The sequence below is a fragment of the Thunnus maccoyii genome, chromosome 24, assembly GCF_910596095.1.
Source record: "Thunnus maccoyii chromosome 24, fThuMac1.1, whole genome shotgun sequence".
In the NCBI taxonomy this organism is placed as follows: Eukaryota; Metazoa; Chordata; class Actinopteri; order Scombriformes; family Scombridae; genus Thunnus; species Thunnus maccoyii.
The window spans coordinates 15895641-15919429 of NC_056556.1; the positions used below are offsets into that span (position 1 = coordinate 15895641).

Sequence of the window (23789 nt, forward strand, 5' to 3'; positions counted from 1 at the left end):
TGCAACTGTTTATGATCTGGCAGGAAATAGACTGTTTTCACAGTGGAAAAGAACCGTCAGCATTGGTCCATACTGTCAATACCAATTTCCAATTCTTCTTCAAAACTGGATGTTTTGTATATAATGGGAGGAAACCCAACGCTGTTAGCTTAATAGAGAAAACTATTGACAAAAATCTGAGAGAGTCTCTTTGCCATTTTTCGTTGCACCTTTCAGGCGGTCCCTTACGTCAGCTAGTCTGTTTCACTTCCACAGCTAAACGTCAATATCAGATCATGAGGTTAAAACAACAGCTGTGCAGCTTCATCCTGCACTGCATACTAAAAATGGTAAAAAACTGATTCCATGTTATTGAGGATGAACGTCTTTTAAAGTCTGAGCTTACGTATCTTTATATCTACGTTTGTGTGTTTTGAGCCTGCAGCCTACTTTTCTTGGCAGACCTGCATGATAGAAAGTTATGTTGCTTTGGCTCCTAGCAGTTCTTGTTCACACTGTACAGACGACAATCACTTGGATCACTGCTGGTGCTGAAGAAAAAGTCTGATGATGTGACGTTAACATCCTTTTTCTTTTCTTATGGATCTTTAGACCTCAATGCTACAACTACTGATTGTAGCAGTGTGTGGATGATGTCTGTTTCTTTGATTTGATTGAATTGTGACTATGAGAAGATGTGGTGTGACTGTGTGGTGTTTGTGGCAACATGAGTCAGACAGGAAAAAAACAAATAACGCAGAAATTTGTATCCTGTTTGTATCTATTCAGTGTATAATCTGTCCATATCCCAACAATATAATTGTTAACATCCCTACTTTGATGTAAATGTGCTGTTTGGTTTACTAATGGCAATTTATGGAATACCTAAGTAGTGTAGGCCATCGATTTAAATAATTTGCCTTTTGTTTCCTTCAACAAGCGAAGTGCCCAAAGCAGATTTAAACTTTCTTTTTTATGCTTTTAAAGCACCTGTATCTGTTTGTTTGCATGTTTCCATTTACCTTTCATTTGCTGAGTGTCAGAAAAGAAGCAAAACACCAAAACAAAAACAAATTTTCATGTGGGACACATTTATGATCATACATCTTTGCCCACAAGATGACTAAGATTAGAAGAAGGCTCTTTGTTTGGTGTGTCAGAAGACCATAGAGGCCAGTGTGATTGGAGTAGTTAGCTTAAACTGCTGAAATATGTTATGTTCAAAGGACGGGAAACACAATATAAACAAAGCAGTCTGTCTTAAGGTGACGTGAGTCGGGGGGAGTGGGGGGGGAGGGGTTGGGACGGGGGTTTCTCCAAGGCTGACACACAGAAACTCAGACACACACATCGCTAATTGAAAGATTCTGTATTCTCCACATCTGGAACCAATCCACAGAGTGTGTGTGTGTGTGTATGTGTGTGTGTGTGTGTATGTGTGTGTGGAGGAAAATTACAAAGCCGGTTGGACAGAATACTTGTAGGATGAGATGTTTTATTTACATAAGCCATAAAACACACACACACACACACATACACGTACACATTTGTGTGCTCAGTGCATTCAGTTTCAGTACTTTCTAATTACAGAGTACAAGACATCCAGATTACATCAACAGGTAGATAGCATTCTGGTTTGACATCATTACATTTCAGTGCTGTCAGTCTTACACACACACACACACACACACACACCATGCACATACACACAAGCTTGAACCTATTGCATGTATGAGGCAACTTGCTATTTGCACAAAAAAAATACATACACCCATTCTTTCACAAAATACGACAGGAAAAGCACTGGCACACACACACAGAGAAGCAGAACTCACAAATAACATCCACAGGAAGCAGTAAGTCACTGTCGTAAACACTGAACATTTCTATGCTGAACTCGGAGCCAACATACAGAGGCGATAAACAGCTATCTTCAGTGCCTTTTCTCTCTTCTCATTCTCACTCACACATACACACCACAGATAGTAGATAATAGATACTTAGTTTATCTGATGCTCACAAATTTTTCCAGCATCCTCGAAATGACGGACTGTTGAGAAACTGCTGTTTTTTTCCCCCCTCACATTAACAAACTTGCGGTCGATGCTCTCAATTTCAGCTGGACCCCTGTCGTTTGGGTAACTGGAGTCACTCCAGTTAGAGTGTTTTACTATTCCAAGAGATTTATGACCAAAGACCCGCAAAAATCTGTAGTAGCTTATTTTTTTTTGCCAGGTCCTTGACCCCTGTTTGAATTTGATTAGTTGTAGAGGAAGAGATGCTGTAACAGTCACAATTCCTCAGAGTTGTTGTGTAATTTTAAGCCGGTATGAATCCACCGTTTGTTACTTTCACCAGAAGACACCGGCAAAAACAATTAACTGGAGAAATTGAGTTGTTTTTTCCAGGAAACTCATTTCATCAAGTCCGTTGGAACTGACATTGTAATGTAATAATGTGTCACGTTGGTGAGCAGCTGATTACCAAAACACATGAACTGACAGGGTAGATAAAATAACATTTCAATATGTTCCCTAAGTAAAACGGACTTCAAACGGCACTCAAGTTGTAAAGTTAAAATGTAGAAATTAAAATTAAGGGCTCTCTTTTCATAGTTTTTTTTTTCCAAATAACTTTCAGGCACATGATGGAACAAAGTAGCTGCCAAGAGCAAAATAAAGCAAGATTTAAAGTCACTACAGGAAGAGTTCTGTCCTGATATGAGGTTTCTCGTAAGTGAACACTGATTTACTGAACGGCACACATTGAAAACAATCTATGGTACTTTTTAAAGGGTAACAAACAACTTGCAGGGTATAGTCTACATTTTTAGACCATATTAAGAATATTAGATCTGAAAATGAACACCTTAGCTTATTAAAAGATAGAGATGTTCATTTTTAACAGCAGTTTCCCAAAAAAAAAAAAAAAAAAAACAACCTTATGGTGGTTAGAATTCAACTACAGCTAAACAGGAAATTTCAGCCACAGTTTAACATGTAAAGAACCTGATGTGTAAAAGTGGTCTGACCAATCCTAAATGCGTTTGTCATTAAAGGAGGTAGCTTTGCTCCTTAAAAAGTACCATCATCTGCTCAAATGCGCTATTTAGTGCTCCACAAGAATTACAATAACTGTACAGCGAGAGTATTTAAGAGTATTTACTATCTGCTGTTATTCATAATATAAGAAGCACACATATTTCAAGTCAAAAGGTAACTGCAGTCTCATATGAAGAACTTTTTTTTTGTTATAAAATGTTATTATAATATTATATGCTACATACTATACGAGTACATAGAAACAAAGTATTGTCACTACCATCAATACAACCTTTTTTTCTGTGTTTATCACTCTTTCCCACCCGCCCACACCCTGAGTGAAGTTTTGGATTATCTTGCATAAAAGTCTCTTCTTGCCCTTTGACCTTTGTGGTGGGAATCTGGTAAAAGGTTACCAAAGCAGACCAGAGGTTAAGGTCAGGGGTTAAGAAGCTCAGAGGTGATCAAGATAACGTTCTAAAGATGGTAACCCATGACCATCTAGGTTTTTGAAAGCAAAAGTCATGCCCCAAATGTCTAATAGCAAATATTTGAGGCCTTTACACTTGAATAAAAGTGTGTCTTTAAGGTATGCTTCAGCCAAATTTCATCTACACCTTAAAAAAGCATCTCTTTGCTTTCCTGCTATGACAAACGGCTCCCATCCAACAGTATCCCAACATATATCTTCCTATATGCGTGATGCCCAGTTGTTCTGAATGTGCTTTCTTGTTGTATGTGTGCAGTTAAATTTAAGATTTAGTCAATAAATCAATTTGTCGATGGACAGAATAATAATCGTTTCATTGTTTCAAGCAGAAATGTGATTTGCTGGTTTCAGCTCCTCAGACATGAGGATTTGCTGCTTGTTTTTTACCATGTATGTTTGGTTTTGGACTGTTGGTCAGATAAAAGCAAGCAATTGAAGGACATCACTTTGGGCTCTGAGAAGCTGTCATTTCTTTTAGACGTTTCATAGACTAAACAGTTTAATCAATAGTGAAAATAATTGTTAATACCAAGTGTAAGCCAGTTCGATGCTCACACTCACAGGAACAACATCTGGAAAGCAGCGTTTGAATCAGAGAAGGCGTATACAGCGTTGCCTTATGTCATCAGTTCTCTCTGCCTTCACTGTTTGTCTTGAGTCCCGTTTGAGTCCAGGTTGATAGATGAATGTTGAATTCTGTCAAATCTCCTTGCTGAAGATTCTCCAACCAAACAGCTTTCTTATTACAATACAGACAAAAACACTTTTAGTTGGTGTTTTTCAGATCAGCAAAGAACCTGAATGAAGTCTCTTTCCTTTTCTCAGATCCCATCAGCAGCCTTTTTTATTTAAGTGCCTCATTGACATAAAATCAAAAGCAGCAAAGGAGGCAAAATGTTGAGCTTTTACACTTGAAATATAAAGCTCTACTGCAGTCAGTGTGTATTTAACATGCATGCTGAAATGCTTGAGGTGGATGGAAACACCTGGTACACAGCAAGAGACGGCCACCAGTCGATAGAACCGGTTGTAAGCGTTTATCAGTTTGACAGACGGGTCAACACCCAAAAAATTAGATAAGAAAAACCACACACAGGTGAGATCTCGTGGTTCCCCAAACCTCTGCCCTTCATATGATAAAGAAGGAGAACACACTATCCAACCCCATGTCCTTAAACAACTCCAATAAATATAAATATCAAATAAAAATAAGTACTGCTATGGTCATACATTCCTCAAATCATGAAGCTCCTCGGTGTATTCCAGCTTTGAGCGAGACAGTTCTATGTTAGCAGGACAATTGTCTTTGGCCAGCGATGATTTAAACACTGAACCCCTGGAGAATCCCGGGGGGGCTCGGCAGACCGGGGCCCAGCAAAAGTGCAGCATGCTGGGGGAAAGGAAGATGAAGACCCAGGGGTCGATGATGGAGTTGACGGAGATGAAACGGAGGGCGACCAGGTCCTGGGAGTGAGACTCATTCTGTATGGAGTTCATGTACACACGTATCTAAGAGATGAATAGATAGAGGGTTGAGGAAGGAGAAGGGAAAAGACAGATTGTGTGTTAGATTAGCTAGTTTTATAATTCTAAAGCTAACACCGTCCGCGACAGCAGCGACAGGCACACACACAAGACACATCCTTTGCAAACATCCTGGTTATAAGTCCAACAATAACCCCTTTATAGTAGCAGTAACACATGAATGAGTGTGACCAGTTTCAGTGGGATCAGTGGGAGAGGAACGATATGGATTGACTGTTTAAATACCAAGCTGATATAGATTCTTAAATATAAATGTCAAATTAGAGAGAAAGTGGTACATCTCAGACTCCAGTGACCTTTTCTTCCTTTCTGATTCTGCCAATTCAGTAAGATACTTATCTACTACATGCAGTTTTTTCTAGTTGAAAGAAGCTAAAAACTCATTTTACTGTTTAGATTTGAGATATTTGACTGTTACTGCATGAAACTATTACTATGAAATACACCATACAGACTCTCAAATAATTTAGGTTTCTTTTTTTCTGATCTTTTTGTTGAAAAAAATTCTTTCTCCACGACCAAAACTAAATAAAATGTAACCCTCTTCATTGTTTTAACAGTATCCTCTGCTGCCCAAAACGATCTTGCTTTATGAAAACTGATATCTCTTCTTCACTTTTTGCACTAATAAACAAGATCTCGAATTTCAGTAACATTACGTCTCTGCCAGTAATGTTAGTGAATGTAAGCAAAAGGAAAAAATAACAGTTTATTGGATTAAACGCACCCTGTGTCCCATTGAAAATTAAACAAGTAGCAACAAACAGCTGAGACAAACCACGAATCACCGAGGAAAACTTGACTAAATCTTCTTTAGTTTGTATGACTAAGACCTCAGAAAAATCAAATGACTAAAATGAGGTTAACACATTTTTGATTTTAGGCAATAGCTGGTGCTCAGATTGAAGGAAACAGAACTAAATCCTTCTATCCTTTCATTTCTCAACCAGCATTTCCTAACAACAGAAAAAATAGATTTGAAAGATTATGATCAGTGAGCTGAAAGACTGGCTGGTGTGACACAAACGGTTACTCAAAGAGAACACCTACACGCCAGATACCAGCATGTGGAAATAATAAATACATAAGAATACGTTACTAATTAATTAGCATAGTACTGTAGGTGTGTACTCTGATTATTAATCTAAATGATTTGTTTGCGCCGACTCACTCACACACAGGATGTTTGCAGAGATCAAAGTAATGTTCTAATGCCAACCAATATATTTGAATCACTCAAATTATCATTTTGTTTGCTTTTTCGACCGCAGCAGCAAACACAGACCACTTACTGCTCGCTGAGTACGCGCACACGTGTGTTCTTTATTGCTTTAGGAGAGGCTTAGAGGCAGATGTTGAGGCCGAAGCGAATTGAGATTCCCATGCTGATATCCAGCTGTGTTTACGCACGCAGATTCATTATTACTGTGTTATAACCATTTCACTCAAATAGAACAGAGTGAAAGGGATGATAAAAATCAGCAAACGATCTCGCTATTCTCACACATACATACGTATGGCTGTGACGTGTGTTGTCGGGCATCTCCGATCAACAAACGCTGTATTACATAGTCTTTGACCTTTTTAAATGGAAACAGTTCTCGCATACAACTATTTTTATTAGCACTATTGACGCCAGCAGATTTCACCGATTAATTCCTCCTCTGTGCTCGGTGAAATCCTTTACTGCTGTGATTGGATAGAAGGAGGAACTCCCTGGACTACTCGCACAAGGTTGAGAACCAGCGCATTCATACAATCCATGGAAGCTATGACTAGTTCACAAGTTTAGAAATTCCTGCTGCAGATCTCTCCGGGGGTCAGAGAGGAACAATATCTAGTAAAAAATGAGGGGAAAAGTGACCTTACAACAATTTGTCATCAGTCTATTCAGTGACAAAGCTTCTCTTTGTCATCTCTTATACATTTTACATTCTCTATTTATGCTTTCACCTCTTCCTTCCAACAACCTGTGTCCCTTTAATTTTCTCTGTATTTCTCAGTGACTCCTTTGTAAGTTTTTCTACTGAAATGACTCAGGTTCAACTAAAAAATGCCCAATTTCCTGCCAGGGCAATGTCTGCGCCAACAATGTCATTCCGACCTCATTATGCCAATTTCCTGTTTTTCACACGAAACAGTGAGTGAATTATTGTCATGAGGACTAATTGGTTTTTTTAACAGCAGCCTCTCCGCTGGGCCAACTCCACAGCTGCAAATATCAGTTAAGAGTCGTACTTACTGTAAGGGCGCATCATGGCTGAGAAACACATTAAACACTCACTTTTGCGCATTATCTCATCTGATGCAGGCAATTTGTTTTGTAACTCTTCAGGAAAAGTTATATCATTGTAGCAATAAAATCTGCATATAGTTTGAAATACAAATGATTTAAAAAGCTCTTGTAAAATCAAGCAACTTCAGAACAAAAGATGTGCAGTTTCAAACGATGCTTTTAAACACAACCATGTGAGATCATTAATGTGATTGATGACAGGCCTGAGTAGGCGAAGGATTGTGTGTGCGTGTGAAGACAGATTTTTCTTTTTGGTTTTTTTTTCGAGGCTGAGCCGTGAAATCCGACACACACACTGCGGGCCGGTTTTCTTCTCCTCTCTCCGACAGGAGGAAGAGTAATAAAAGTGTTATGAAGTGTCTGCAAGGGGATGATGCTCAGGGAACAAAAACGCTGTCCTCTGTTTCATTTTCAGAAGCCAGACTGAAATTTGTCAATCGGAGAGTACGTGCTTAACAAGAATAACACAGAGGTCAGAGGAGATTGTATTTCCAGCTCTGCTTTTTCTCACTTTTCTTTCTTGAAATGTGTTTATTTGATGAAAAAAAACATTCAAAATGCCTTTTCAAAGAATTCTGACCATCTGTTTCTCTCTCTCTCTCTCTCTCTCTCTCTCTCTCTCTCTCTCTCTCTCTCTCTCTCTCTCTCACTCTGTGCCAAAAGGCTAGAGTTTGGCCTTTTCAACTTTTAATGCAATCAGAGACAACCAGAGGGACACCACACACACACACACACACACACACATATTATGAGCCCACAGTCTAATATCAACAGAAAAATGTAATATGATCTTGCTGTGTGTGTGTGTGTGTGATTATGAGTGTGTTTCTGGCAGTTGATATCCTGACCTCAGACTGTGGTAGCACAGGCCGGACAGCCACAAGTGTTTATATAAAGCTCTTAATAAATGATGCACTTGTCGTATTTAATACAACAACAAAGCAAATATAACACAACCTTAAATCAAGTGTAAACTTTCCCAAAGCAAACAGAGGGCAGGGCTTGTCCTTCATATGTGGATAACCAAATTATCCAGATTAGTATGTTGACAATTTGGCTTAATATTCATCAGGAACAGAGCAACGAATCCTTAAACCCAAACTTGCAACAGTTAGCTGGACCATGACTGAGATGTTTTAGGGTGAACCTCAAACATGAACTAATTTTCAGCTACAAATTTTCTTAGCTTTATAGTGAAAAAATGTTGATTGGTCATGATTTTAGATGCAGGTTATTGATAAATCATTATGATCAGCTGGTGTAATTATCACAATTAAATTTTATAATGAAGATTTGTCTATGTATACATTATAAAACATACAACAAAAAAGAGTGAGTGAGTCAGTGAGAGATTCTCCGAGCAAAACATAAACACTCATCTGAAAAATTCTGACTGTGAAAAGACTAATGGAGCCAGAACATGAAGCGTTTAATATGGCATTTCATTGGGAATTTGTCATTTCAGCACTAAAACGTATTAAATGCATAACCGCGGAACTCACTTTGCTGAAACGTGTTTATACAGTCAAAGCTGCTTTATGAGATGTCTTAAGGTTTCATTTTCACAGCGAAATGACTCACAGTCTGCCCACAGTCACTGATGATAGCTGATAGCAGAGAAGACACTGTACAGCACATTATAGAACACAATAACAGCATCAACAATGTAGGTACGCTCATAGAAGAAGACGTATATCCATGAATGTATTGCCCCGGTGCATGCTGGGAGGGTTCCTGACGCACCTTACCTCATGTAACTGCAATCACATGATCAGCACTCATGAATCATGGTTTCAACTCTCATCATTTTGCCAAACTACGTGCAAAGAATCACATTATCTGTATGAAAATTAACAGGATCATTTTAACCTGATAACAGCACGTAAGCCTGAATTAGTTAAATCACATTTGAAGAACAGGACCCAGGACAGACCTGCTGACATCATCCTGAACCTTGATATAGTAACATCCAGAACCAGCTTCCACACAGTGCATGTTCCTACTAATCAGTTAGTGTGTGCTTTGAATGATAGATGGTATAAGGTTATTACATTCCCTGCAGGGCTACACATGGAAATGTCTGCCAATAAGCTAATGTGGCCATTCTGTGGATATATGAGAGCAGAGGAGAGGAGAATGTGACAGCCACAACAGTAAGTGATTTAGTTGTATGTATGACGTATGATTACCATTATAAGAAAGATTTATCATACTAGGCTGAAATGAATGTTATGATGATTTCTATCCGCAGTGGTGAAAGGTCTGCTAACCGTCATGGCCATCTGATAAGAGAGGGTAAGACAGGCTAATAGCTGGACACAACAAACATGAAGATGCACAGCCTAATGAATACAACTCCTGGTTTACTGACGTGTAATCAGTGCGTAGAGAGACGAAGAAATTGAATTGGAAGTATCTGTGCAAATTTGACACTCTTTAAAGTGTAACTTAATCTTGTTTTTGCTGACCTCCAGTGGTCTCACCTCTCACCTTGCCGCAGTGATGTACAAGTGTACTCCAGGACCCCGTGACATCACTGTCAGGCGTGTTCCAACCACACCCGACCACTTTTCAATGCTCTCAGAGTTGAAATCGAGAACGATTTAATAAAAAAGACACAAGAACCAGCTAAACCATCCCAGTTCCGTCTCAACATAGCAAGGACGTTATGATATTGTGCATGATCATGATGTAACTGATAACGGTTTACTTTTCTGAGACCTGTGGAGAGCAGAGAGAGTATCTGCTGTGGCCTAATTTGTTTACCTTCCTCTTAATCTCCTCTCCCTCTCTCCTGCTGCCTCCTTTCACTGTCTGTCCTTGTTTGACTTCATTGTACCCGAGTCATCTGTTTTATCGAGCCTCCTGCTGAGGTAGTGACTGTAGAAAACTGATCCCAGCATCCTTTGCTCTGACTTAACACCTGCCTACATAAGTTTATTGTAGGCGGTTTTCAAAAAATAATTTAAAGTTTCAGGTTCACTATACACAGTACTGTTTCCTGCCGGTTTACCGTTAACGCTCTGTGGATATGTCTTATGTGGAAATAAAAGTTTTCTGTCTTCATGATGGTGTTAATTCATTTTTTTATGGTTATAATTTATTTTTCTACCCATTAAAAGAGGAGTTTTTCCTTGCCACTGTCGCCAATTGCCTGCTCGTGAGGGAACGTTGGGTGAGTACAGTCTAGACCTGTTCTACGTGGAAAGTGCCCTGAGATAACTTCTGTTGTGATTCAGCGTTATATAAATAAAACTGACTTGACTTGAAATTAAATCATTAAGTACAACTGACCCTGACATACGGCACCATAATGAAGCTAATGGCTGTAGCCGCTAATTTGTTATCTTCCTGGAATCCATTGCAGCTCCTGTATCTGATAAGATCTGTGATACAGAGTGGGTCCAACAGGGCTCTACAGTGTGAGTATTTCACTCGCTTTTACCCTTAAAAATAGATAAGTGCAAACAGGATAAATAATTTAACATTTACAAAGATTACAACCTACCATAATCTTTTTTCCTGTCGCTGCTTATCATTCAAAAACCAGTATTTGACAGTAACAGTCACAGTCACAACACAACACATTGGCCGATAAATAACTATGCTGATTGCATAGTTATCAGACCATCGCAAGATATTCAGGATATCTTGCTTGATGCGATAAGCAGCAGGGCTGCGGCTGCTTAGTCGGACACTCCCCCTCAAACACACACACACACACACACTGAACAGCCTCTCAGTGTTATCTCAGCTACAATACAGATACCACACAGAAACTTTTACTAAGGGCCATGAATGTGCTTTCTTGTAACTGTCAAATCTCCATTGGAGTCTCTGTGTTTCCAGCGCAGACATGGAGAGTCTGACAGCAGCTACTCATAGCTAGTTATTTTGCTTGCATTTCTTCTTTGTTGTCACCTACAACTGCCACCTTTGACTGTCACCAGTCTGTTCAGTGTCTCCATAAGGAGGCAGAGGGCAGTGGCGCTCTGGTAGTGGTGAGCCAAAGTAGCACACACAATGAGGACTGTTCCTGATCAATGACTTAACTTCTTGACTGTGGTCCAACACAAAAAGGTGAATGATAGTTCAATTCCTGTCCTCTTATTGATGCTCCCCTTGGAGGAATGGTGCTCTCTCAGAATACTGATCTTGCATCAGGCTGGCCTCATTATATTTAAATTTGAGTCTGTTTGACAAAGACCTGAGCTGCAGAGAGTCAGACCATAACTGAGTTAATAAACTCTGTTTTACTTGAACATTTTTCACTGTGCTCCTAAATTTTTTCATCTAGTAGCACATGTGCTCCCTGAGAAAAATATTGGCGTAGAACCCTGATTAACTATTTCATGATGCAGCTTTAACTCTATATTTAGTAGGGTTCAAGTGGTAAAAAGACTTTCATGAATGTTTTCAAGTGTTAAAAATTCGCTCCCATTTTAAGGGCTCGGTTTTGTGAGAATACAGAGCTCATAAATTGTTTCTTCGTGTGGTTTGTGCTTGTGATGTTGTGGATGTTATTAAGCGATATGATAAGATCTCTGGAGAGATGGAGGCTGTGACTCTGAATTTCAAGCCACAGCTGAAATGCAACAGCGTACTAGAAGGCACTCTGGCTCATTACTGCTGTCTGTGATAAAGTGCACAATTACATTGAATACTGCTGGGAAAGTTATTGATTCCCCCATTTGAAATCCAAAGTGACACTTTTAGAACCGGGGTGGTTACAGACATTGCCCAAGAGTCTTACTGAGACAGCATAATGGGTAATCAGTGGAAGATGAGTCATTTGTGGGTTGAATTTGTACTTTGGTCCATCGATCTCTCAGTCAATACACTCACGATGTGACTGGTCTCCAAAATCAACCTTCTGGCTCATCTATCAATAATGGTTGTCACCAGACAAATGAATCAGAACTATGTCAAACCCAGTTTGATGACATCACTTTATACACCCCTTTTGAACAACTTATCAATATAGAGGACACAATGCTTCACCAGCTATACTGCTGTGATGGGGTCAATATCATTAAAATGTCATTTCAGTCCATCATTTGTGTATCTAACAGGTATGGTAAATGATTATTAGGTTCATCTTCCAATTAGTCAAAGGGCACAGATGTTTTTTTTGTTGTTGCTGTTGCTACATTTGAGACCAAATTTATAATTATGGTTTCTAAGCCTCATCTTCTCATGCTCTCTGCCCAATTTGCTTCCTGATGACATGACTGATCAAACCCTGCATCTCCAAATGTCATTTATTTACTGCATGTAAAGTCTGGTGGTTGTATGTTCTCTTTAAAATTGTTTTTTTATGTATTCTTACCTTTTACCTTAGGTGGTTATGATCCGCTTCTGACACATTTGCACACCGGCACAATGCAAAGCAATCTTCTATCAAACTTAAACCAAACTTGTTGAAATTTAAGTGAATGTAAAGTATAAGATTAAAGGAAAGAAAATTATGTTTGCATAATTATTAAACTCCAAGATGTTTAAGTCCATTTCTTGGGGAAACTACAGACTATTTATGAGTTTTGACTTCCACATTAACAATGGACTGTAAAATCCATTGAAACAGCACCTTATCTATTTTTGACTGTAGTAATTGTAAAATGATGATTTATTTTTCCCTTTAAAAGCAAGAAAATTAAAAATAATAACCTAAATATTTGCATTTTGAGTGAACTTCACTGTCATGATGTCTGTATTTAGACATCTACTATATACCTGTGGCATCAAAATAACCATCTGAGTCAGACCTGCTGTGAATGCCGCTGATACAGTGTTTCCTGTCTACAGCTTGGCATCAGAACAGCCCATAGTCTATTGTATTATTTATGAATAGCTGCTTTTCAACAAAATGCCAAAAGTATGCAGAGACACAATTACACAAATATATATATATAGCAGATTAGGTAACATTTATTATGTCTGCTGTCTGTTACATTTTGGTATATTTCTGATAAGATTGTTGTGTTACTGTGACTGGCTGGTATTTGTTTCAAAGCCCCAAAGCACTAGAAGTGGTTTTATTTTTCAGTCATAATATCAACTTACATTAGGGAACTCAAAATGAGATATTCTGAAAAGGAAATATGTTTTATCCCACAGTATAGATCACTTTACTTTCCATATATGGATACATTTACTGTACTTAATTTGATTTGACTTAATTTCATTTGTAGAACCAAGCAACAAATTAAAGTAATATTGATGATAGAACTGTGATGTAGCTCAGATGTTGCCTTTTCTTTTTCTTAATGACTGCATTAGAGTTACATGGTGACATTTTAGTGAAAGCACCAGCACTTCAGGAGCAGGATCACGCCTCAACCCCACCTCTAACCATCTGTCAAGCCCACTTATTCCTGTCATCCCACCCTGCCCTGTGTGTCTCAGATTTATTGACCCACCCTCCCTTTCCCTTCCCTTCATCCATTCACCTTCCTACCTCATCCTTACCCCATCCCTCCCTCTATTCATTCCTACCCACATCCCTTCATCCTCTCCTCCATCCTCTTCTCATCCCTTCCTATTCAATCTAGAGCACGTCTCCCACGTCTCATTCTAGATACCGTCTGGGGGCTTGTAATCAGCTTGGTCTCTCTCCACCCAGTCTACACTATGTCCGCCCAGTCCAGCCTAACAGACGACATCCTCCTTCACCCCTCCCCTTTACATTCATTCATCTGTCTTCAACATCCAATACCTCCTGAATTTCCATGAAACCTTTCAATAACATATTGTTGTGGTGTGGTTCTTGCTAGTGAAGTCATCCCTAAAGCACAGTACAACTACTGCCTTATTGATTTTGCAAGTACCACCGTGCCTTAGCACCTCATTGCTCAAAGAATAAAGAAAAAGCTATCGAGAAAAAAAAGAATGCAAATTTTGTCGAGTCCCTCAACATGACTAAAAACAACAAGAATGAAGTTTGCTTGCGTACCAAAATCGAGTATTTTCCCTCTAATTGTTGTAATATTTATTTTCTTAAACCAAATGTTTTGGGAGTCTGAGTTTTGAGAGAAAAAGAAATGTGGTGAACTTAGTGAACCAATGTTGGGCAACCCACCAGTCCCACAGGACCTGCTTGCTCTCAACATCATGGAACATAATCAATCTCTGCTGTGACTCTATTGACCAACTGACCCATTGAAATAATTCACCCCAACTTAGTCTTTTAACTGCTGGTGCATTCAATTAGCTCTTATAGTCAATTTACCCAAAAAATTTAATGCAACAAGTCCAACTACTTGTTGACAGTGAACGGTCATCTGGTTGTCACCTTTACTCACCTAAAAACTACATAAGTGTGTGTTTTTACTTACAGGAGGGAGTTACAGAATAAGGGTGAATGTGTATGAATGAGTGAGTGTGTGTTGAATTATCTGCTGTGATCTTACCACCAGGGGCAGTGTGCAGACGATGAAGATGATGGTCATGATCACCAGCAAGATGAGATGCTCCACCTCCTCAGCCATGGAAATCGCCCTGCGGTCGTTGCTGGATCTCGTGGCCACTATCACTGAGCCGCCGTTCCTCCTCCGACGTTGGTACATCTTGAACAGGTGGTACACAACAAACCCGTTGCACACCACTATGGCCAGCACCAGCAATAACATAATGGTGGCATACAGGTTGGCGTAGACCCGGTCCCCTTTCCCAAAAGGGTTCATGTCAATGAAGCACCATGTGCCAGGGCAGTATTGTACATATTTACCAAATCCCACAAAAGGCAGGAGACAGAATAAAGTACATAACAAAAACACTATGGGGATTGTGATGTAGGCACATTTTTTGGTGACATGCCGGCTGTACAGGTAGGGGTACCCAATTGCTAAGCATCTCTCTAGTGCCATAGTGAAAAGGAGAGACATGGTGGCCAAGCTGAAGAAGGTCATGGTGACACCAAAGTATTTACACACCCCGTCAGCTGCAGGCGACAGCCCCACCAAGGTAGTGTTGAGTGAATATGACAGCTGCACAAGCGGGCTGACCAGGCAAGTCCCAGCCAGGTCCGTGACCACCAGCGATGTGATGAGGATGTGAAACATCGCACGACGCCTAGCGCCCCCAGCCCTCATGTCTCTACGTCGCCGGATTTCCAGGATCACCAAGGCAGCCACATTGCCTAAGATGCCTGCAGCGAACATGATGGCGCTGATCACCGGGCTCTCTCGGGATTCTATGTGGTGCTTGCTGTGGCACGTGTCGTTGTCAAACTGCATCACGGCTGAAAACTGTCTGGATTTAAGTTAAAAATATGTCTCTCTGCTTCCAAAAAAAAGAGTCAAAAATGTGTCCTTAAGTAGTTGTCTGCAGCCATCCTGGTTTAACAGAAAGGAAGCAAAAATACCTGTGAGATGAGAGACACTTCAACAAGTGTACGGTGCTGTGTAAAAAGTGAACACAAATCACTGGTGACATGAATGCTTTCTGAATTTAGTGATCACACTATAACTTTCTCAACAGAAAAATTGCATTTTTAATGCGTACCAGGATAGAATTTAAAAACCAAGGTTAATAACAATCTTGCGGTCACAGCCTATTTTCAATTTAACATACAGTACAGTCAATGAGTAGTAAAATAACATCAATAGTTTTTGGACAAAGAGATGCAATTAAACTACTATAATTGCAGAGTGCATGGCTAAAATGTATCATGAATGCAACTTAAGTGGCCTAATACAATAAAAAACAAACCACTAATGTCAGAACCATTCATATCTACTAAAAGAACTAAACCATTCCTGGAGCTGCTCTATTGCTTTTGTTGAACCTCACTACAGTTGACTGTTTGGTCATCACACACAAGATCTTGGCTGCTGAGATCATTTGATTCTGACTGAGATTCAGGGAAGTCTGCATGTGCGAGTATTTTCAAGCAGAACTAATCGGCAGCAACATTTATTTGCCACTAAATGGTCCAATAGATCTAACGTCATTGGTAAAGGATGTCTACTAGTCTCTCTAACTTGGAGACTTTGTTTTGACTCAATGTTAACAATGTTGCATTTACACACCACTTTAATTTCATGTTCACATCAAACCCCAAAGTTTTTGGCTAACTTTACTGAACCCATAGATACACAAATAAAAACAACATTTTCTTCCTCTCAGAAAAACATACACTGAATCATTCCCGTGCTTGAACTCTGTTCCAGTATGACTTTTGAAGATGTGAAACCCAGAGTGGTTCCTCTTCTATCTCTTCAGTTAACAGATTATCAGCTGACAAACTGAAAGTTCAATAGCTGCGGTCACACTTTTTCACAATGGATTTTCTAATAAAATCGCCAGCTGTGCTGAATGAGAAAAAAAGCTCTTGCATTACTCAGAAAAACGTGGAATACCTCCTGTGTACGTGTTTACTAACTAGTAAAAATAGGCCTCGACATTCTTACACATCTCTTCCACTTGTATGACTTTGTGTGCGGGTGTGTGACCTTATTTTGACTGGGTGTGTAACGACCAGTTAATTGACTCACCTACTGCTCTGACCAACACTCGACGTGTCCACTCTGGTAATTCCCAGGGTCCTAACAATTGTGAATATGGTCGTTGTCTGCCCCCAAACTCAGCGGATAGCTTTGATAAATGTGTCAGGTGTCGGGTCTGTGGACAGCTGGTTGTTTTTGTTGAGTCTGATATTCTGCCAGTTGTTGTTTTGATAGGAAAATGCTTGATAGATCTGAAAATTAGACAAATAAGAAAATTACTGGCATGCCGTTTTTTTCGTTGTGAGAGAAAAACTGCCAAAATGTAAGGTTTCTTTCCTTTAAAGAATACGAGAACATAACTAGAGCCATTAAGACATCAGTAGGTTTTACAGTTAGTGTTATGAATTGGTACACAGCGCGCAGTGGTGTACAACACACACAACGTGCAAGACAAGTCAAATAGTTGTCAAAGTTGGAATTTAATTAGGGGAAAAAAACCTCCCTGACAACATTACCGTTTCTCAGTCTCAGTTAAACTCAACACGCGAGTATTTCTTCTTCTTTACGGAGTTTCGTTTTGAGCTCGCGCCGGATGAGCCGCCAGCTGCACCCGCGTGGACTTAACAGCGGTTGAAACGCATCCAAACAATGAAGTTCTCACCTTTCTCATAAGTTTCTCCTCGTGGCGTAGGCGTTCATCTCCGTGATTTACAGTCCAGAGTTAGTTTCACAGTGGATCGCAAATGAATCGCTACTGTTGGTTTGTTTCACTACTGAAGCTGCTGCGTATGTGTATGTGTGTGTGTGTGTGTGGAGGTGAGGAGCGGCAGTGTGATGAGGCAGACATGAAGGACCCGGGGTACAGGGAATGATGCGGTGACGTCACACGACATGTGTACACCCACCCCTTGCATACAGGCTGGAGCTAGTTGAATAGCTGGAAGCCTCACCTTCAAATATTACTAGAAAATAGCTGGAAAATACTCCTGGGAAGCCAAGCCAAGTCTACCAAGTACCAAGTGTTAGCTGACAACCTGACGTCAAACGTAGGGAATTATATATTCATAATTTATACCATTTAACACATTAACACAATTACATTACAAACCGTGTTGGCTTGGAAGAGCAAACTTGTGGTTTATAAAAGCCTCAGTATAATCTCAAATAGGAATCAATCGGGTCATTGTGCACTGTCACACGACAAGACTCAAGTCATTGAAAGTATGGGGATGATGTGATGTAGGACTGCTACTAACGATCATTTTCATTATCAATTAATTGTAGTTTTTTTTTTTGATCAGTCGTTTAGTCTATAGAATGTCAGAAAATTGTGAAAAAATGGCCATTGTTGGTTTTTTTCCCTAACCAACAGACCAAAATCCAAAAATTTTACATTAAAGATAATATAAAACAGCACACTGGGAAAGTGGAGCAAGCAAATATTCAGCATTTTTCCTTAATAAATGACTGAAACAACACTAATACTAATTGTTTCAGCACTAACACAGTGTAATTATATTACACGATAATCCAGGTAAACAGGACATATTCATGAAGGTTGTTTTAGAAAAACTAGTGTGTTTTTCACATCCATGTACAGCAGACATTTACTTCACTCCCACTGGTCACCTTGTCTATGTGTGTTTTGTTTAATAAGGGAAATCAGATGCTCACCTTGGCTGTGCAGCACACAGAACGTGCTGACTAAGTGAGGCAGTTTCAATAGCATAAAAGAAACATTCAGTCCCTGAATCAACGTTTCTCTAAACAAACAACTGTGAAATGGTCTCCCATATGTACATGGCATTGTGCTGATGTCCTGACCTGCAAATGTTGTCTCCAAAAATAACGATTTCTTTTGTGCAACGTGATACGTTCATGCAACCCTCTGTGTCTACGTGTGTGACCTGCCTTCTTCTGAATGTAACACCAAAACATTCAAAGTATGTGTTTTGACTCTATATCATGAAAGATGGGTTTCCTATGTTACTTTATGTGTGGAGATTGCATGTTGTTCCCCTGGGTTTCCTCCCACAATCAAATGGATTTGAGGCTCAAATTTCCCATAGGGCTGAATGTGAGTGTTTATCTTTCTACAGTATCTGCGTTGCCGCCGATGAATCAGTAAGATATCCGTCATGTTTCACAGGAACAGACGGAAAGTCTTGTTTCACCAAGTTGTGCTGTGTTGATTGATGATTCTGTGTAGCGAAGATGACACAGACCACGAAAGCAAAACATCTGCCCCTTGCAGTTTATAAAATAGCTTTCAGAGATTCCACAGTGCATTGAAATGTTATCCTAATCGCACAATTTCACCCCTTTCAAGAACAGAATAAATGCCATACAGGATCCTAAAACGAGCCGTGATGTATGCTGAAAGCCCTGAAATGTCGACTTGAGTGCTTCAGGGCCATTAAGGAGGTCTTAATTGTGACATACGGCCATTACGCCATCGCCTCTCCCTCTCTCATTCTGTCTTACTCCTACACCAGTCTTTCTTTCTGTCCCCCTCCAGAATGACCTCCATGTATTTTAACGTGACTCATGCCATAAACATCACCTGCACAAACACACAGCAGCGCATACAGTACAGGTTACATTCTACGACCTGACTCGTCAAGCGCTGAATGTTATTTTTAATTTTGACAACAGGAATCTCATGCACTCCCACTGCCTGTGTCTTTATCTCTTTTTATTTTTTGTCTCTCTCCTAGTTCAATCTATCCATTCATTTCTCCTTCTTTCTCCTTTTACCCTTACTCTATATTTGTTTCCTCACACAGCAGGGGCCGCTTTTACCTTGTGCTCTACCCCTGCAGCACCAAAATACCTTTCCTTCCCTTTGAGTTGTTTTCTTTTTCTTACCTTTCCTTTCCTTTTCTTTCATTTCCTTCCTTCCCTTTCCTTCTCTTTCTCTCCATTCCTTTCCTACCAATAATACCAGATGGCAAATGTTTAGAGAAGCAACTGTTTCCGTGACTTTCATGCGGTAACTTTCATGTTAGTCGAAACTCCATTATGTAAATAGTTGCATTTTGAAGTTTATTCATAAGTGTCCCAGACAATAGTTTTAAACAGAATCACCTGATTTATTGAATAAAAAAGTCCATAAGCTAAAATCTCAGCTTGAATCCAGATTTTTGACTGACCACCCCGGAGTCTAGGTGATCCAAGTGATGATTAAGAATGCAAGAGTAGGCATCTTAAGTGGTGATCCTCACTGTTTGTCTGTGCTCTTTATATAGAAGCAATTCAATTATTGATTAAGTGCTTAATCCACAAATCCTATAGTCTGCTCTGCTGGTAAACAGCCTTTGTTAGGGGCCTGGCATGAGTTAAAGTGCTGACAAGTGCTGTATGTATTGTTAGTCTCTCTTTCTGTCCCACACACAAATCCACACACACGTACAAACACACACACATACTGTATACAGAATCCTGCTGAAAGCCTTCACTTCTGACGTCACACCTTAAAGTAAAAAAAAAAAAAAAATTGTGTGTGTGTGTGTGTGTGTTCCAGCTAATGGTCCTCGACTGAATCATTGATGAGTTCATTGATTTTGTTGAATATCTGATGTCATAAATGAAGCCGGTCATTCAGCAGCTTGTAATCACACACCGGCATAATCAGAACATGACCGGAGAGGAAAACATGATCTGATTGTTGTGTTGTAGGTGGTCATGATCAAACTCTTCAAATGACAGAGTGTGAATTGCGATCAGCTGTGTATTTATATGTCTATACCATGGTTTGTTGAAAGCACAGTAATCAGTGCTTTCAAGTGTTCAGATTACATGAGGAAGTGTGGGTTTTCTAGTTGAACTAATTATTGTAATATAAGGAATCAGGCATGACATAATAGACAGCAGACCTATAAATATCTCTTTGAAGAAAATACAGTTTAGCCTTAACATACCAAAACCTATTTTGTTGTGATGCTCTGTGTGCTTTATCATCTTAGCCTTGCCTTTGCCTCCCCCTATAGGATCCTCTGGGTAAGTGCAAACATTGACTATAGGTGGATATGATTGATTTAAACTAGAGCACATATTCTAGTGCTTTGTTCAGAAAATTGGCACAAACATCATTCCCAAAAACTCAATTAAATACACTAAATTTCTCACTCCTTAAAGTGTCTGTGGTAAGGGACTGTAGATAAATTATTGAAGTGGGAAGGGGGGCTGAGTTTTATATTTCTTTTTCTTTTTTCTTTTTTTTTTTAAAGCAAGGCCCTCCTCAGCATGGTTATTTTTTTTGGACTTGAACATAATATCCTGGACAGATCACCAGTCTCTCACAGAAAAAGAAAAAAAATCCTCTCTGTTTTCTGACTTTCCCTTTCCTCCTAATAATTTTCATACAGTCCCTAAAAATAGTATGCCTAATGATGTTTGCACTTTGGTGATATATATTTTTATCTCATATACTGTAGTACTACAATAACAGGTGTAAAATAATTGTTTCTGTAGCCTAATCAACCTTTGCAGTGATCTTTACACAGTGTATAATGCTTAGAGTAGACTTACTAAGTTCTATAATTTAATGCTCTGTCAGGCCTGTACTGCAGCCGTGTGAGCTTTTTGCCTTTAGTCTTCAGGAAGTGAAACATGTGCTCAGCTGGATTCAGGTCATATTTTTGACTGATGTGGCCACCCAATAATACTCCACTGTTTCACCCAAAAAAACAAAACAAAACAAAAACTTACAATTATACAAAGCAGAGAAAATCAGCCTATCCTCACATTTGAGCAGCTGGAACCAGAGAATGATTGGCATTTTTGCTTGAAACGTGACTGAGATGATTAATAGATTGCCAAAACACGTGCAGATTTCTGTTGATCAACAGAATCAATTAACTGACTAATTGTCTCAGGTCTGATTTCAAATCCAAAATGCAGGCATACATTGTGTATGCTATAGAAAATTGATGCAGCAATATGCTGTTACTGCCACTAGGTGGCACACAAGGTTGTATTTCAGGGTTTCATTCATGGCTTTCAATGAGTGAATGATATACTTAAATACAATATATAGTGAAAAGTGAAATAACATAAAATAACAATAAATATGTAATATGATATTGAAAAAAACAATTTAACATACATAATAAGAAGTGCTAATAATAAATAAAATAGACTAGAAAAAACTAGACTTAGACTATTTACTGCAAATGTTAAACACATATTCGACTTAAATGTGGACACCTTTAGTAATAATAACCAATTATGCCTATGGAGTTCACTTCCATGTTGATAAATGTCTTTCAGTGAAATTCAAACTATGTAAGAATTTAAACTGGTTTTCTTATGTGTGTGTGTGTGTTGGTGGTTGTGTGTGTGTGTTGGTGGCTGTGTGTGTTAGTGTGTAAAAATTATACAATGTGACTTTTTCATTGTTGTGAAACAGATAGAGTTACATCCGGATTAAAAATGCTCTATTTGTCTTTTCTTTAATTCAAGCCAGATGTTACCTCAAGCACTGGCCTGCTGTCACTCAACCTGCCTGTGACCAATCACAGTGGACCTAAACTCCCCCTAAACTCCTCCCTCCCTCTCTCCAGAGTATCAGAGCCTCAGTGGAGTGGAGAGGAAGAGTGTGTCGGACTTCTCCCTCTTTCTGTTTCTCTCTCTGAGTCCATCTGTACCTCTCTCCTTCTGGTCTCTCTTACTGCAGAGCTGCTGAATCACCCCAGCTCTACAATGGAGAGAGGGGAAATATTGGCTGTGTATCTGCTGTGCTGGTGCTGCAGTGTGTGTGTGGTTACAGCCATTCAGAGGGCTGATATGTTTCCTTATGGCAATTTAAGTGGAGATGCAAGTTTGGAAGTAGGCGACGATGTAACCTCCCCAGTGCTGTCCCTGCCCAAACCCCTCTACTTCTACAACGACCCTGTCTCACAGCTATATGTAAGTAGAACTTTATTGATATTAATTTGCATGCTTCTTATTGATGTTAAAGGTCATAACTGTGCATACATGTATGATTCACAGTTATGTGCAGGCTTTTAAGTGCTGATAAAGAGTTGTGAATGGGATTTAGGGTAGTGCTGAAAATGGGAAAGTTAACATTTCTGTTTGGTGTGGTGTTTTATTCTCACACAGGAGTTCCTGATTATGAAAGCATAAAATTATTTTCTTATGTTAACATTTTGCAGGTGATATGTGCAGCTGTTGAACAAGCTGCACAGTAGAGTGGTGGTGGCAAATGGAGCGATTTTATGAATATGTTTGAATGGAGAAAATCCAATCAAGACACTGAGAACACAGGCCATTTGGTTCATTATAATCTGTTTGTCTCAGCTTCACACAGTTCAGTGAAGTTACCACAAATTATTCCTGTTATGTTTGTATTAGATTCAATAGATCCAAATGCTCCAACATAAATATACTTTCCCCATAGAGTCTGCATGAATATAAACATTCAGAGAATGTTTAATTTTGAAGAAAAGAAATCTCAACATATCTGATGTAAAAAATCTATTTTGTGGCACTCAACAGATGTCGAAAGTCAACAGACTTGCAATCAAGAATAAATTGTGCCGGTAATAACTTTTAGTTTAAATAAAGTCAGTGATGTAAGAAATAGTCAGATAATTTACTTAGGTAAAAGTAGCAATACTACATTAGAAGTAAAAGTCACATAAGCAGTACTTTCATCTTGTAGTTGCTACTTGTAGGAAGTTTAATGCAAGTGTTGCAAACCTTGCTTTACATTAACACTTGTTACACATTGACCAGAAGGTGCCATGGTCCATTATCCAGTGTAATATATCAAGAGGAAAGTCAGTGACAATTGAATGTGGTTTGAATGTTTCTAAAGTATAATCAGCGAACAGGCCCGGGGATCTTTGTTGGAGCCCCAGAGGTCCTTGAGGAGGTTCCTGTGGTTTATGAGGGGAATCTAGGGGTTCATTATGTGGTTCCTGGGGTCCATGAGGGGGTTCCAACAGTGCCCAAGGAGGTTCCAGCGGTTTATGAAGGGATACGGG

The 23789-nt window shown here is 39.3% G+C and overlaps 2 protein-coding genes and 1 long non-coding RNA gene across 13 annotated transcripts in view; 2 read left to right on the top strand and 1 right to left on the bottom strand.

The window, feature by feature from the left end:
- The window catches only part of LOC121892164, a 54407-nt gene extending 43880 nt beyond the window's left edge, over positions 1-10527 (top strand). Inside the window, exons 3-6 of one of the 3 annotated variants that reach the window (XR_006094311.1) lie at positions 7767-7823; positions 9414-9504; positions 9603-9646; positions 9826-10524. This is a non-coding gene — a long non-coding RNA (uncharacterized LOC121892164). Of the gene's footprint in view, positions 1-7766; positions 7824-9413; positions 9505-9602 lie in introns of all 3 variants that reach the window. The other 2 variants (XR_006094310.1, XR_006094312.1) reach the window with 2 other exon arrangements.
- Positions 4534-18129, bottom strand: ptger2a (prostaglandin E receptor 2a (subtype EP2)). Of its 2 annotated transcripts, XM_042405030.1 has the most exons (4): positions 17459-18129; positions 16846-17048; positions 14761-15684; positions 4534-5019 (listed from the first exon to the last, which is right to left on the bottom strand). In XM_042405030.1, the coding sequence occupies exons 3-4, from the start codon at positions 15583-15585 to the stop codon at positions 4735-4737; spliced, it is 1110 nt and encodes a 369-aa protein (XP_042260964.1). In that variant the 5' UTR covers positions 15586-15684; positions 16846-17048; positions 17459-18129; the 3' UTR covers positions 4534-4734. The 2 variants fall into 2 exon arrangements, with proteins under 2 accessions (XP_042260964.1, XP_042260963.1); XM_042405029.1 differs by having other exon boundaries at positions 14761-18129.
- Positions 14838-23789, top strand: part of nid2a (nidogen 2a (osteonidogen)) — a 48948-nt gene continuing 39996 nt past the window's right edge. For 6 of the 8 annotated variants that reach the window (XM_042405026.1, XM_042405022.1, XM_042405024.1 and 3 more), the window contains exon 1: positions 18123-22707. In XM_042405026.1, coding sequence (XP_042260960.1) covers positions 22501-22707 — 207 coding nt within the window. In that variant the 5' untranslated portion in view covers positions 18123-22500. Of the gene's footprint in view, positions 14926-18122; positions 22708-23789 lie in introns of those variants that run through there. The other 2 variants (XM_042405021.1, XM_042405020.1) reach the window with 2 other exon arrangements.

Bases quoted from the DNA above. Each gene is read 5' to 3' on its own strand.
- ptger2a (XM_042405030.1), bottom strand. From the start codon at position 15,585: ATGCAGTTTGACAACGACACGTGCCACAGCAAGCACCACATAGAATCC. The intron at 5,020-14,760 runs GTAAGATCACAG...TTCATCTCTTAG, and splicing joins TCTGCACACTGCCCCTGGTG to ATACGTGTGTACATGAACTC.